General features: G+C 59.3%; 1 protein-coding gene across 1 annotated transcript in view; it reads right to left on the minus strand.

Moving 5' to 3' along the window:
* Window positions 1-718: 718 nt before the first annotated feature.
* Window positions 719-12,483, minus strand: part of RUNX3 (RUNX family transcription factor 3) — a 66,203-nt gene continuing 54,438 nt past the window's right edge. The window contains exons 5-6 of the mRNA XM_040229633.1: window positions 9,033-9,191; window positions 719-3,907 (exon numbers count right to left, since the gene is read on the minus strand). Coding sequence (XP_040085567.1) covers window positions 3,360-3,907; window positions 9,033-9,191 — 707 coding nt within the window. The 3' untranslated portion in view covers window positions 719-3,359. The remainder of the gene's footprint in view (window positions 3,908-9,032; window positions 9,192-12,483) is intronic.

Below are 12,483 nucleotides of genomic sequence, written 5' to 3' on the forward strand. Positions count from 1 at the left end.
TGGACAGGCACGGCGGGCCAGGCCTCCTCGCTGGTGGGGTGGGGTGGGAGGCAGCCCAGCTGGGTCCCCACACCATCACACCCACGGGCCCCACCATCGACCACAGACAGCTCTGTGGAGAGGCGGAGCCAGATGACACCCCCTCTTTGCACCTCAGTCCCCTCATCTGCATGGTGGGGGAGCTGCTGGCGCTGCTTGCCTTGCACTTCTGATTGCTGCCAGGCTGTCAAGTGTTGCAGCAAACAGTTCCCAGTGAGGGGCTCTCACCAAGGCTGCTTCACAGCCCACCCGCCTCGGCCCCTTCCTAACTCAGGGCCTGGGGGACGAGCTGGAGGAGGGGCTCTGTTTGTCCTGTGGACTCATGAGAAGTCATGGGTCACATGTGAGGGGAGGAGGGATGTTGGCACCTGCAGTCATCATTTTCCCTGGTGTTCCAGCCATACCAGGAAGACACCTCACCAGCTGCCCTTGCCCAGGGTGGCCATTCCTGATGGAGCTGGATGCAGTGAGGCCAGGGCGCTGTGAGGGGGGCGTGTCTCCAAGACAGCGAGGTCAGTCCTGGTCCTGCCCCCTGGCCTGCCCTCTTCCTCCTTGGCCATGGTGGGAGGGGTCCATCCTCTCCCACTGCCCCCTCCTACTTCCAACCCCATACACACAGCCCTGGAGGTCTGGCATCTCAGAGTCCTATTATTGTAACAAATCAAGTCAAAATTCCATGTTACAGTTAAATAGTATAGAAGATGGTTTACTGTACAAGCAAATTGTGCATTAAAAACAAACACACCAAGCAAATTATAGTGCAAAGCAAGTTTCCATCCCTCCCCCACCCTCTTCCCAGCCCTGGGACAGTTTTACGGAAGGTATGAGTATAGCAGGTATGGACACCTCAGCATGACAATATGTCACAACCAATCTGTACCCATCAGCAATAGGCTTACAGTAATATGGTACCCAAACCCCTTGTTTCCTTGTGCTTTCTGAGTCAGTGTGTTTGCCTTGTATGACTTTAAAGCAGCCTTGTAAATAAGGACCCATTTTTACCAGCCCAAGCTGTCTGCACCCACCATGGGCATTAAAAAACAAGACTCAGCACGGCTGCCATCACTTTTAGTCGGGGACTGGGCAGGGGGCGAGGGGGTCAATTTATTTTCCGGTCCCTGCCCCCACCAGGGCTTGGATATCAGGAAGCGTGAAGTCATCTGTGCGGGGGGAGGGGGGGCCTACAAAGTGCTGGGCCCTGGGGACCCAAAGGTGCCTCCCCCTAGGGCCTGGGGCCTGTCTACAACCACAGGGAACAGGAGAGAAGACACCAGGCAGTGAATTTGTAGCTGCTTCCTGAGGAGGAGTGGGGAGCCCGCCATCCCCCAGAACCTGCGCCCCGCCTGAGCCAGTGGAATCCCCCAGCAGCTGTTTTGAAGGGAGGAGATGTGCTTTTTTTCCAGAAGACAAACTGCAGCAAGAGAGCGGTTGAGTAAGACCACCAGAAGGACTTCCTAACCTGCCTGCGTATCCCGTGTGCTTCTCCGGCGGTTGCTGCAGGCTGGGGTGACGGGCCGGCCACGGGCTGTTAGAGAGACAACCGCCAAGGGGCGCTGTGTGGAGGAGACTCCCACCTCCACAGAAGATGGGGATGAAAACTGACTAAACCCACATGCTGCCCAACGCTTCTAAGAGTTTTCTTGTCCTTTTCCACTTCTGCCTTTCTAGAATTAAAAAAAAAAACCTCAGGCATGGGTTTCTTATGCCTTTCTAGAACCAGAACACTCGGACGTGCCTAAACCCGGGGCGAGGACTGTCTTCCCATCTGCAAACTGTAGCACTTCCCGTGAACAGAGCCGGGGCTGAGGCTGCCAAGCCCTTCACAGCTCTTGTGCTCTGCCGTCATTCAGACACCGCGCCCCAGCTCACACCCTCTCCAACGAATGCCTGAGCGCCACAGACGTGAGATTCCAGCCTTTCACCAGCGCCTCCTTTGTTCCGCAGCAGGGTTACCCTTTGGTGGCAGCTGGTGGGATGCTGCTGAAGGAATGTGACAACTTGAGGTTTTAGGGGGGGCGGCTAACAATTCCACACCCTCAAGGGGGTGGAGTATCATTCACTATCACGGGGCCTTTTCCTGTAAGGGACTGGGTGTCTGAAAACGTTTTGAGAAACTTCTTTTTCTAAAATCATCTTTGACAACTGTTTTTTTTTTTTTTTTTAATGTTGTTCAAAACTGCTTTGGGAGCAGACTGGTTAAAGATGGAGGGTTGTATGTCAAGAGGTTGGGAGTTTGGCTGGGCCTTCTCAGGAGGTTGGGGGTCAGGGGTGTGTGCAGCTTGGCTGGACCCAGGTAAGACACGGAGGCTGACATCTGACCCCATGATGACCCCTCACCCCAAGGCTTTCTGTTGGGACCTGTCCGGTTCTGGTGCTCTCTCCAAAAATGGCAACATGGAGACCAGCCTAGGGGAAAAGGGACCCTTCCCAGTCCCCACCCAGAGGAGAGAGGGCAAATGGCTTGGATTGGTAAAGTGCACGGAGAACCCATCTGCAGGTGCCTACCCTGGTTTCAGGGACCTGCTGTCACAGGCCAGTCTGCTGTGGGGCCCTGGGACAGGGTTGGGGCCTCTTAGCTGCTATGAGTTGTGGGGGAGCAGAGCTCAGGGAGGGGTGGGGAGGGCCTGGGGTGTTCTCTTTCCATCTCTGCTAGTGATCCCCGGGGCCTCTGGAGGGGTTCCTTCCTCATCCATACCATGAGGGAGCCCCCCCTTTCAGGGCTGCAAGAACCTTCCAGTTGTGACTCAACTTATGTAAATGTGGAGGGAAGGGCTGGGCCCACGGGATGAGGGGTCTCTGAGGAAAATGGCCGGGGGAGGTCTTTCTAGGGCTCCGTGGATAAGAGGGCAAACCATATGGGCAAATACCACCTCTCTTTGGGAGAGAGATGGTCTCTGTCCAGGGGGCCTGGGCCCCTGACAGCAGTGGACATAGCTGGGGACAGCCAGGTCACCCTGGGCAGGGGGCACAGGGGGCAGGGGGCAGGAGGGAGCTTCTCCCACAGGGAGGTGGGATGAGATGAACAGGACCTGGGCTGGGGGCGGGATCCTGGGGGAGGTCCCCACCCCTCTGTACAAAGACGTGGCTCGGGGATGAGACGCTCTTAGAGCCGGCCACCAGCTCCGGGGCCGCCCCTCAGGACGGTGGACCCATCTGGGGCCCACGACTGCCCTGGAGCGTTAAGTCCAGTTGGTGCCCTGAGCCTTGGAGGTGGGCCCGCCGCGCTTGTCTGGAAGGTTCTTGGGGGTACCCCCGGGGGTACCCCCGCCCCCCCACCGCCGTGCGCCGCCGGCGAGAGCCGTCCACTCCGCCGCAGGCAGTCAGTAGGGCCGCCACACGGCCTCGTCCATGCGGCCGGGCGTGCTCAGCGCGGTGGGCGAGTTGCTGTGGCTGCCGTCGGCCTCCACGCCGTCGCTCTGGCCGCCCAGGCTGGGGTTCATGAGGCTGCCGGTGGCGACCGCGGCGGCGCTGCTGGTGCAGGAGGCCAGCATGCGCGTCGGGGAGCGGTCGCCGCCGCCGCCGCCGCCTCCGCTGCCGGCAGCCATGGAGAACTGGTATGAGCCCGAGGACGTGCCGTAGTAGAGGTGATAGGGGGACGGGCTGGCCGGGAAGGGCCCGCTCTGGTTCTGCGGGGCCCCCGGGTAGGGCGGCGGCAGGTAGGTGTGGTGGAAGCGGCCGGTGGCCGGCATGCTGGCCACGCTGAGGCTGCTGATGCTGGTGCCCGAGGGCGTGGCGCTGTACGGGAAGGCGGCTGACATGGCCCCAGGGTAATGCATCCGGGGGTCGGGGAAGCGGCTCTCCGTGAGGGGCGGCAGGAAGGAGCGGTCGAACTGGCGGGGGTCGGAGAAAGGGCTCAGTTCCGAGGTGCCTGGTGGAAGCGGGGGGACAGCAAGGAGGACCGGTCAGTCGCAGCCCGACACCCTCCTGCCCTCCTCCTGCCCGGGGCCCTTCTTCAAGGATGACCTCGGGCGACGGCCCTGGTTGGTCCAGGGGTTAAGAATCCGCCTGCCAGGGCACGGGACGCGGGTTCGATCCCTGGTCTGGGAAGATATCGCATAAGCAAGGCAACTTAGCCATCGGGCGACGGCTACCGAGCCCGTGCTCTGCCGACAAGAGAAGCCACCGCTGTAAGAAGCCTGAGCCCCACAAGGAAGAGCAGCCCTCGTTGGCCACAACTGGAGAAATCCCACGGGCAGCAACAAAGACCCAGTGCAGCCAAAAATTTAAAAATAAACTCATTTTTAAAGAAAGAAAAAAAAAATCAAAAGAAGGACCTCAGGCTCTGGTTCATATGCCCATGTGGGGGACCCCCTGGTTCGAGATCTGGCTCTGCTCTGACCCTTCTGGCCTGCTCGGGGGCTGGAGCCTGTGGACTCTGAATCTGGCTCCCACCTGGGGACAGGTGAGAGCAGGTGTCTGGGCTGTGAGTGGCGGGGGGCGCCTGCCAGGGCAGAGAGAGGAGGGAGAGGGCTTGTCTCTCTCCTCCCGGAGTCCTTGTCGCAGCCTGGCAGTGCAGAGGCCTGTTGAAGGGGTGAAGCTGGGCCCCCAGCTGGGCTGCTGGTGTCGGGGACACTGAGGACAGGGCCAGCACTGGCCACCCAGCAGCCTGGCCCGATAGTTCCTGCCTCCCTCTCTCCCTCTGGGTTAAGTAAGAGCTGGGAAGACCGTGGGTGTAAAGAGGGTCTCTGGTGGTCCTGCAAGATAAGGAGTTAGCCCTGGTTTTCGCAGATAAAGGGAACAGGCGGAGAGAGAAAGATGGCTTCTCCCATGTTGCACGGAAGGGACTGGAACTTGTCAGGGGCTCTCTGCTTTCTGCTCCCGCTGGGATGTACCCGTGTGCATGCGCCGGCCTCACCTCTCTGCCCAGCGGGGCTCAGCGAAGCTACGGGAGCCGTCTGGACTACATTTGAGGGGGCTGCGTCCACAGCGGCTCTGTCCTTCCCTGCCATCTGGCCTCACCCTGGGCCTGTCATCTCCAGGGCTGCCTGCAGGCTGGAGCTGCCTGGTGGCCAGATGAGGGTCAGATGCCACCATCACCTGCCTCCACAACAAAGTGAGATGGCACATAGAGGGGTCTGGTGGCCTGGACTCTGCCCTCATCGCAGAGAGACCCAGTGTCCAGCCCAGGCCTTGCCCTGACTCCCCCAGGGGTTTGGCTCCACGACGAGGGTATCCTAGCCTCTGCCTCACCTTTTGTAATCAAACTCCCAAACCCTCAACTTCCCAAGAGACTTCAGGAACAAGTCCAAATCCCTTAGTAGGAAACCTGAGACTAAGAGAGGGTGAGGCTCTCGCCAGAGGGTCATACAGCAGCTTGGACCTGGCACGGAACCTGGGGTTCTTCGTCCTGAGCAGTCACACGTGCCTGAGGGGGAGCTGTCCCATCTCTTGAGGCAGCACATTGGAAGTCAACTGTATCGTCTCCAAGCTTAGACACAGATCTTAGTTCTGACGCTGACTAGCTGTGTGTCCCTGGGCAAGCCACTTAACCTCTCTGTGCATTGGGCTGTCCCACGTGAAAAATGGAGACGGTAACAGGCCCTAGGGATTCAATGCATGCAAAGTGCTGACACTGAGCTGGGGCCTGATGAGGGCCTGTGCTGCCGCTGTGGCTGTGACACCTTCCGTTCTTGGCACCCAGGAAAACCAGCCCATTTGGGGCCCAGCAAAGATGAACCCTTGACCCTGGTCTTCCTTGTACCCTGGCCACAGGGGTGACTCTGGGCAGCAGTTGGGGGCGGGCAAGTGAGCTCTCAGCAGCGGTTCCACTGGGAAGTCAGTCTGTCCCCAAGCCCTTTGTCCACCAAAAACTAGGGGCCAGAGAGGGCTCGGGAGGTGCCCAGCCCTTCTTCCCCTGGCCAGCTCCGGGCGGGCACTGCTTGCAGGGCCTGAGGTGCGGCTGGGATAAGAGCTGCAGGTGCTCTCAGGCTTTGCTTTCCCAGATCTGCCTGAGGTGCTGTGTGGCCTCAGACACCTGCAACCTCTCTGGGCTTTGGGGTCTTCCCGGCTCAGCTGGGGGTTGCCTCCTCAGCAGCAGGCTCTGGTCCTGGACGTGGACCAGAATGCGATGTTGCACCCAGGCTCCAGGTTGGGAAGATGTGGGGTCCAGGAGACTGGGGTCTTCTGGCACAACTGGTAGCCTCCCTAACAGATCCCTTGACTGGTTAGTGCTGCCCCGAAGCCTAGGGGATCAGGGGAGCCTGGCTCCTGTCCTCACCTCCCTGGGGAAGAAGCCTTGCGGGCATCGCCTGGCACCTCCCGAAGAGCGGAGCATGAGGCTAACACCTTGCTCAGGGAAGTGAGTGCTGCCCCTATGACAGGGAAGCCTTTTTTCAAAACAAAGGGAGCCCAAACAAGGACCACAGGATGCGATGACAGGACCACAGTCTGGGAAACACAGGGGCTGTGCCGGGTGGGCGTGGGTGTGTGTGGCCCTTGGGGGGTCCCATGGGCTGCAGGCAGGCCTGCCTGGATCTGCCACCATCCCCTCCTGTCTCCCTCCTATGGCAGGGTGGCGGGGGGAGCACCTGCCCCTAGCACCCCTCAGCTCCTGGCCCCCCCCACCCCTTACCCCCTCCAGCCCAGTAGCCCCAGGAAACCCGAGCTGGCCCAGGCCGCTGTCGAGCGGCCAATCCCAACACTGGAAGGAAATGTTTATTTTCTTCTCCAAATTGCCCCAGCTGCTGCATGGTGGCTGAATGAGGCCTTTGAGCTGTGAGAAGCCCCCATTGTGGGCGGCCACAGCCAGGGGGCTGGGGGCTGGGGAATGGGAGGGTTGGGGCCTCAGCGCTGCTTGCCAGTGACCAAAGCTGGGGGGTCAAAGCTGTTAACAGGAACCAAGAGGAGTGGTGGGGGGTGCCCTGAAGAGGACCCCCAGGATGGGAGTCTGAAGGCAGAGATCTGTCCCACCAGGAGGAGAGGGTCAGAAAGAGGGATTCCCCAAGCCTGGCTCTGCCAACAGCTCCTCTGTGACAGATACCTCCTTCTTCCCACTTTAGAGATAAGAAAACTGAGGCTCAGAGAGGGGAAGTGACTTGCCTGAGATCACACAGCCAGCAGAGCCTACCTGACTGTAAAGGTCAGGCTCCTTGCCTGGTCTTGGATGTCAGAAGCCCTACCTCTCACTCCAAAGGGGTGGGGTGGGGTCAGCCGGTGTCCCACATAGGCCCCGGGGAGGCAGGGCCTCTGCCTGCTGCTGGGCCAGGCGAGGCCCTCTGGGGCTAGACAGGGGTGAGTAGGTCTGTCTCAGACTCCGTCAGGTGCTGCTTCCCAAGCCATGTCCACACAGCTGGAAAGGGGAGGGGGGCTACCCTTCCATGGGAGCTGCTGGCCGGGACACCACTCTGTGCCCACCTGCTGGGGTCCAGGAGCCCCTGGCTGGGTGCCAGCCCCACCATGGCAGATTTAAAACGTCCATAGCACCTGCCCCTGGGCACCTCCCGTACTTCTGAGGGCCTAGGGGGTCCCTACTGGGTCTCTGTTAAAGGAGGCCCTGCCCTCAACCCTGGCCACGTGTGCCAGGCACAATGCCACACTGAAGCATCTTAGGCCACTTCGCCTGCATCGGGGCCGGCCGATGGGCAGCGGGAATACGGACAGCTTCTGGGTAGGGCTGGGCACGAGCCCAGAAGACCTCTCCCTGCATCCCGAGCCCAGACCCCTCCACCCTGCAGTCCCCCAGGCTCAAGAGCTGAGTGTCTCAAAAGTGGACAGCCCCTGGCCCAGAGCTGCAGGATAGGGCATGTGGAGGGGGTGATGGGCACCTCTCCCTACCTTCAGGGCTCAGCAGGGCCAAGGCCCAGCTCCCCAGGCCAGAAGGGAGGAAGTTTCTCTTCATGCCAGGGGGCTTCATCAAATGCTTCAATGTGGCATCATGCCTGGCACACGTGGCCAGGGTTGAGGGCAGGGCCTCCTTTAACAGAGAGACCCAGTAGGGACCCCCTAGGCCCTCAGAAGTACAGGAGGTGCCCAAGGGCAGGTGCTATGGATGTTTTGAATCTGGCCAGTGATGGTCTGTGTGACCCAAGGGTGGCCCTTCACCTCTGAAGCCTCAGTTCACGCATCTGCCAAATGGGATCTAACCAGGCCCAGAGGGCCGAGAAAGGACGCAAACCTGCGGCGCCTGATGGCAGCTGGCCCTCCTGGCCTCGTCTGGCGCTGGGGATGAATGCATTCTGTCCCCGCCTAGCTTGAGGGTCAGCTGTGCACTCAGCCCCCTGCACCCATCCTACTGGCCAGGAGAACCCGGAGAGCTGCGCGCCAGGCCCCGTGCACCTGGACGGTCCGCCTGAGGCCGGGTCTCCCACGGCCTGCCGGGTCCATCCAGCCATGGGGAGGGACTCCATCCCCCGCCTCCGCCCAGAGGCCCCCCTCCTCCTCCTCCCCGTCTGGGAAGGCTCTGCATCGGCGGGGACCTTTCTTAGGTGAAAGTTCTGTATCCCTTCAGGGCTACAACCTGACTTTACGAAGTTTTTCTGAGCGCAATGAGATCATCTGAACATCACCCGGGCCCGGGCAGAGGCATCCACCAACCACTGTGCTTTCAAACGAGAAAGGCAAGGTGTGGGGGCCCACCATGTCCTTGGGAGACAGGTGTCTGTCTCAGGCTCTTGGGGCAACTCCAACAGGCACGCTGGGGGACCAATGGCTATTTCCCGCAGGGGACAGGGAGCTCCTGGCGGGGCAGGGAAGGGACTGTGTCCGCCTGTTCACATTGATCCTTGAGGCCGGGCACTGTGATGGCACAGGGAGGGTGGCAGTATCTATTTGCTGAGTGAAGGAAGGAAGGGCTGAGCCCAGGACCGGGCCGAGCAGGCCCTCAGAGCAGGATGAGTGTCAGAGCAAGTGGGCACCGCACTCCAGTCGTTAAGACCAGGGTGGTGCAGTCAAGGACCTTCCGGTGAGCTTCCGTTCTGGGGCACAGGGACCAAGCCCAGGCCCCTGCGCCCCCACCCCCTGCCCACCCCCGCCACCATCCCCGCTGGGTGACATACCTTGGATGGGGGTCTGGGCCTGGCTGCCGAAGTGGCTGGTGGTGCTGAGCGAGCTCCGGGGGCTGGGTGTGCTGGGCGTCACCCGCATGCGCAGACGCTCCAGCTCCCCGAAGCGGTCGGGGAACGCCTTGGTCTGGTCCTCCAGCTTCTGTCGATGCCCTGCAGAGCATGGAGCCCATGAGCAGCTCATCCCCGAGAGTCTCGGGGTGGGGGGTGGGTGGGCAGAAACGCCTCTCTCCGTTGGACCTGCGGTCTAACCTTAGGCCTCTGCAGGGAGGTCCCATAGGCCGTTACCGACCTCTTTTCTGAACAGAGAACAGTTAGTACGGGCTGCCCTGTGGCTCCCATGATGTTACCCTAACCTTCCAACGCCACAGGTGAGGCAACACAGCCAGTAAGTTGTGGAGTCAAGATCTGAACTTGGGAGTTCAACTCAAAGCCCGAGATCTGCACCTCTATGTTACACTTTAAAAAAAATATTTACTTTCACTTACTTATTTGGCTGTGTCGGGTCTTAGCTGGGGCATGTGGAACCTAGTTCCCTGACTAGGGATCGAACTCTGGCCCCTGCATTGCCAGTGGGGAGTCTTAGCCACTGGACCACCTGGGAAGTCCCTATGTTCACTTTTTGGCAGAAGGGAAATCTGAGGCAACAGGCATACACAGGGGCTCAGGCAGGCTCTGTGGCAGGCAGGGAGAGAACCTAGGGATGGTACCACTCTCTGCTCCCAGCATTCCCTGCCTCCACCCCCAGCATCTCCATCTGCAAGAGGAATGAGACAAGGCCCAGGATGGGAATGCCGGCTCCTCCAGTCCAGAGCTACCTGGGAACCCCCAGCACATGCCTTCTCCTCTGGGCCTCAGACAGGAGGGGAAAGTCACCAGGATGCCAGCAAGTGCTGCAGGGCACTGTGTGAGGGGCTGGACTCCCATCTTTGTCCAGAAGCTGGGGACAGGGGATCGGTGCACTTGCTTGGGGCATTGAGCTTGGAGAAACTACCAGCGTTTTCCAGGATTCTTCTGCCATTACCATACAAGAAGGACCCCTGCCTCGTCTGCAAGACCCTGGAGGAGCTGGCAGGGTCAAGATGGCCGTGGCCCTGCCTTTAAGCAGCCAGTCAAGGCCACCCTCAACCCTCCTTGAATGACATCAGGCTTACAGGGATCACCCCCTCACACATACACACACATACACACACGCACAACTTTTTCAATTACTCATTTTACATTTCACAAGCAACACGTGAATATCTACAAAAAGAAAAGCATTACAGGAAGGCTGACGGCTCCTCTGACCCACCCTAAATCCTGCCCAGAAATCCCCAAGTGATCAATTTGGAGGTCTTTCTTTCCAGGCCTTCTTTAGGGTTTCATGTGCATGGAAAACACAGAGCAAGTTTTTCATGGAACTTTCTTGAATGGTCTCAGCCTGGTTGTATCATTTTGTAACTTGCTCTTCCATAGCCCACCCGGGTGGGGGCCCCTCAATTTCCTTATCTGATAAATGGAGAGAGTACCCCTGCCTCAGAGAAACCACAGTTTCTGCAAAACCTCGGGAGCCCACCCTGGGGTGTGGTGAGGAGCCACGAGTCGGGGCAGAGTGGCCTCACTGAGCCCATGTGTGTCCCGCATTCCTGCTGAGGCAGGCAGGCTGGCCTGGTCCTCTTTCTATAAGACAACAGAGCTGCGGCTCAGAGAGGTAAAGAGGCTTGCCTGAGGTCACACAGCGAGGAAGTGGGGAGGATTTTCTAGACCTGGGATTTTTGGAAAAGAAGCGTGGGGAATGGGCTGGGGGAGAGGAGAAGGCTTGCCTGAGTCCTGGGGTCTGCCATGACATGAGGAATTTTCTAGCTTGACAGAGAAAGAAGACGACAGTCTCAGAATATGGCCCCCCTGGGGAGCCTGGGAAAGTGTGATGGGACCCTTCACTGCAGTTGAGAAAGAGGGGACAGAGCTGGAGGCTGCAGAATGGGCCTGATTCCTGATTTTCAAATGAGGATACAATGGATTCTGGTACCCACAGGCCCCCAGGCTGGCTCCACACCCCTGCCACCAGGTCACATAGGCATCTGAGAGCCCCGAGGAATGGAACCGGTTGTCCTGGGGGCCACAGTGGGCTCAGCAAGCCACCAAGAACCAAGGAACCCAATTTCTCCTCCAAGGAGGGCCCAGGCCTGGGCCCATGGGATACATGGCAGCCAAAATGAGCCCACTTGACACCAGCCAGGCCCCACTATTGCCTCCCGGGACTCCTGGAAACAGGAAAAACGTGGGCTGGGGTGAGTTTGGCTGGAGCTGAGGCTGCAAACTCAGATGCCTAAGGGGACCAGACAAGTCTCATAAATGAGGCAGATGGAATGGGTGGGGACTGGGGCAGACTGGAGAGGGTGGGCCTGGTAGAAGGGGCAGTTGCTCTCCAGCCCAGCTGACTGGTGCCCCAGTGGAGGTGGGCCCAGTGGTGCCAGTTTCCAATTTACCAGAAGCTATAAACCTGCTTTTCTGTGAAATCTCCCATATTATATATGTCGGCGATTAACCCAAATACTGAAAGGTGAAAGTCACTCCGTCATGTCCGACTCTTTGCGACCCCATGGACTATATACAGTCCGTGGAATTCTCCAGGCCAGAACACTGGAGTGGGTAGCTGTTCCCTTCTCTAGGAGATCCAGGGTCTCCTGCATTGCAGGCGGATCCTTTACCAGATGAGCTACCAGAGAAGCCTGGTATACTGAAACCAACAACAACAACAAAATAACCCACTTGGCACAATGTGTCCTGCTCAGGGGTTGCCAGTTTGCAGCCTCCAAGTTTGAGGTTTCATTTTCTGGTTGGCTGTCTAACGTGAGCCATCGAGGACTGACTAATGGATAGCCCTGGGGAAAGGGTCTCCAGGGGAGTGCCATGGGGCTCAGCCTCGGTCCTGGCAGGGCTTGGAGGGCGTGCTCTCGCTCTGGCTGCTGCGGCCACTGGGGACGGCAGGGTGACGTGGATGAGCTGGATCATGAACGCACTGAGAACAATCTCAACAGGCAGGAAGCCGGCTGGAGAGATGTGGAGACCGCAGACTGACCTGACAGCAGCTCGGTGCAAAGGATCTGGGTGTCTTAGTCGACCACAAGCTTGAAGTGAGCCAATGGGCCTATACAGAAGCTGCTGCAAAACCTCAGGCCTTGCTGTTATTGTCGCTGGCAGGTAGAGTCCCGTTTCTGAGTCACACTGAGTACAGAGTGTTTACAGAGACGCCTGTGGGCCGACGGAAGGAGGGCGGGGTTCACAGCTCGCCTGGGTTCAAGGACCGCCCGCAGCCTGGTAGCCAGTAGCTGCGCTTGAGTCACACCCCTTTCCCCCACCCCAAGCCACAGTGGGAGAGCCACGCGGTGCCCTTGCGGGTCTCTGGATGCTCTCCACCCTCCCAGGTCACTGTCACCTCTGTGGTCACCTCTAACCCAGC

Source organism: Oryx dammah, unplaced genomic scaffold (genome assembly GCF_014754425.2).
Source record: "Oryx dammah isolate SB20612 unplaced genomic scaffold, SCBI_Odam_1.1 HiC_scaffold_27, whole genome shotgun sequence".
Taxonomy (NCBI): domain Eukaryota; kingdom Metazoa; phylum Chordata; class Mammalia; order Artiodactyla; family Bovidae; genus Oryx; species Oryx dammah.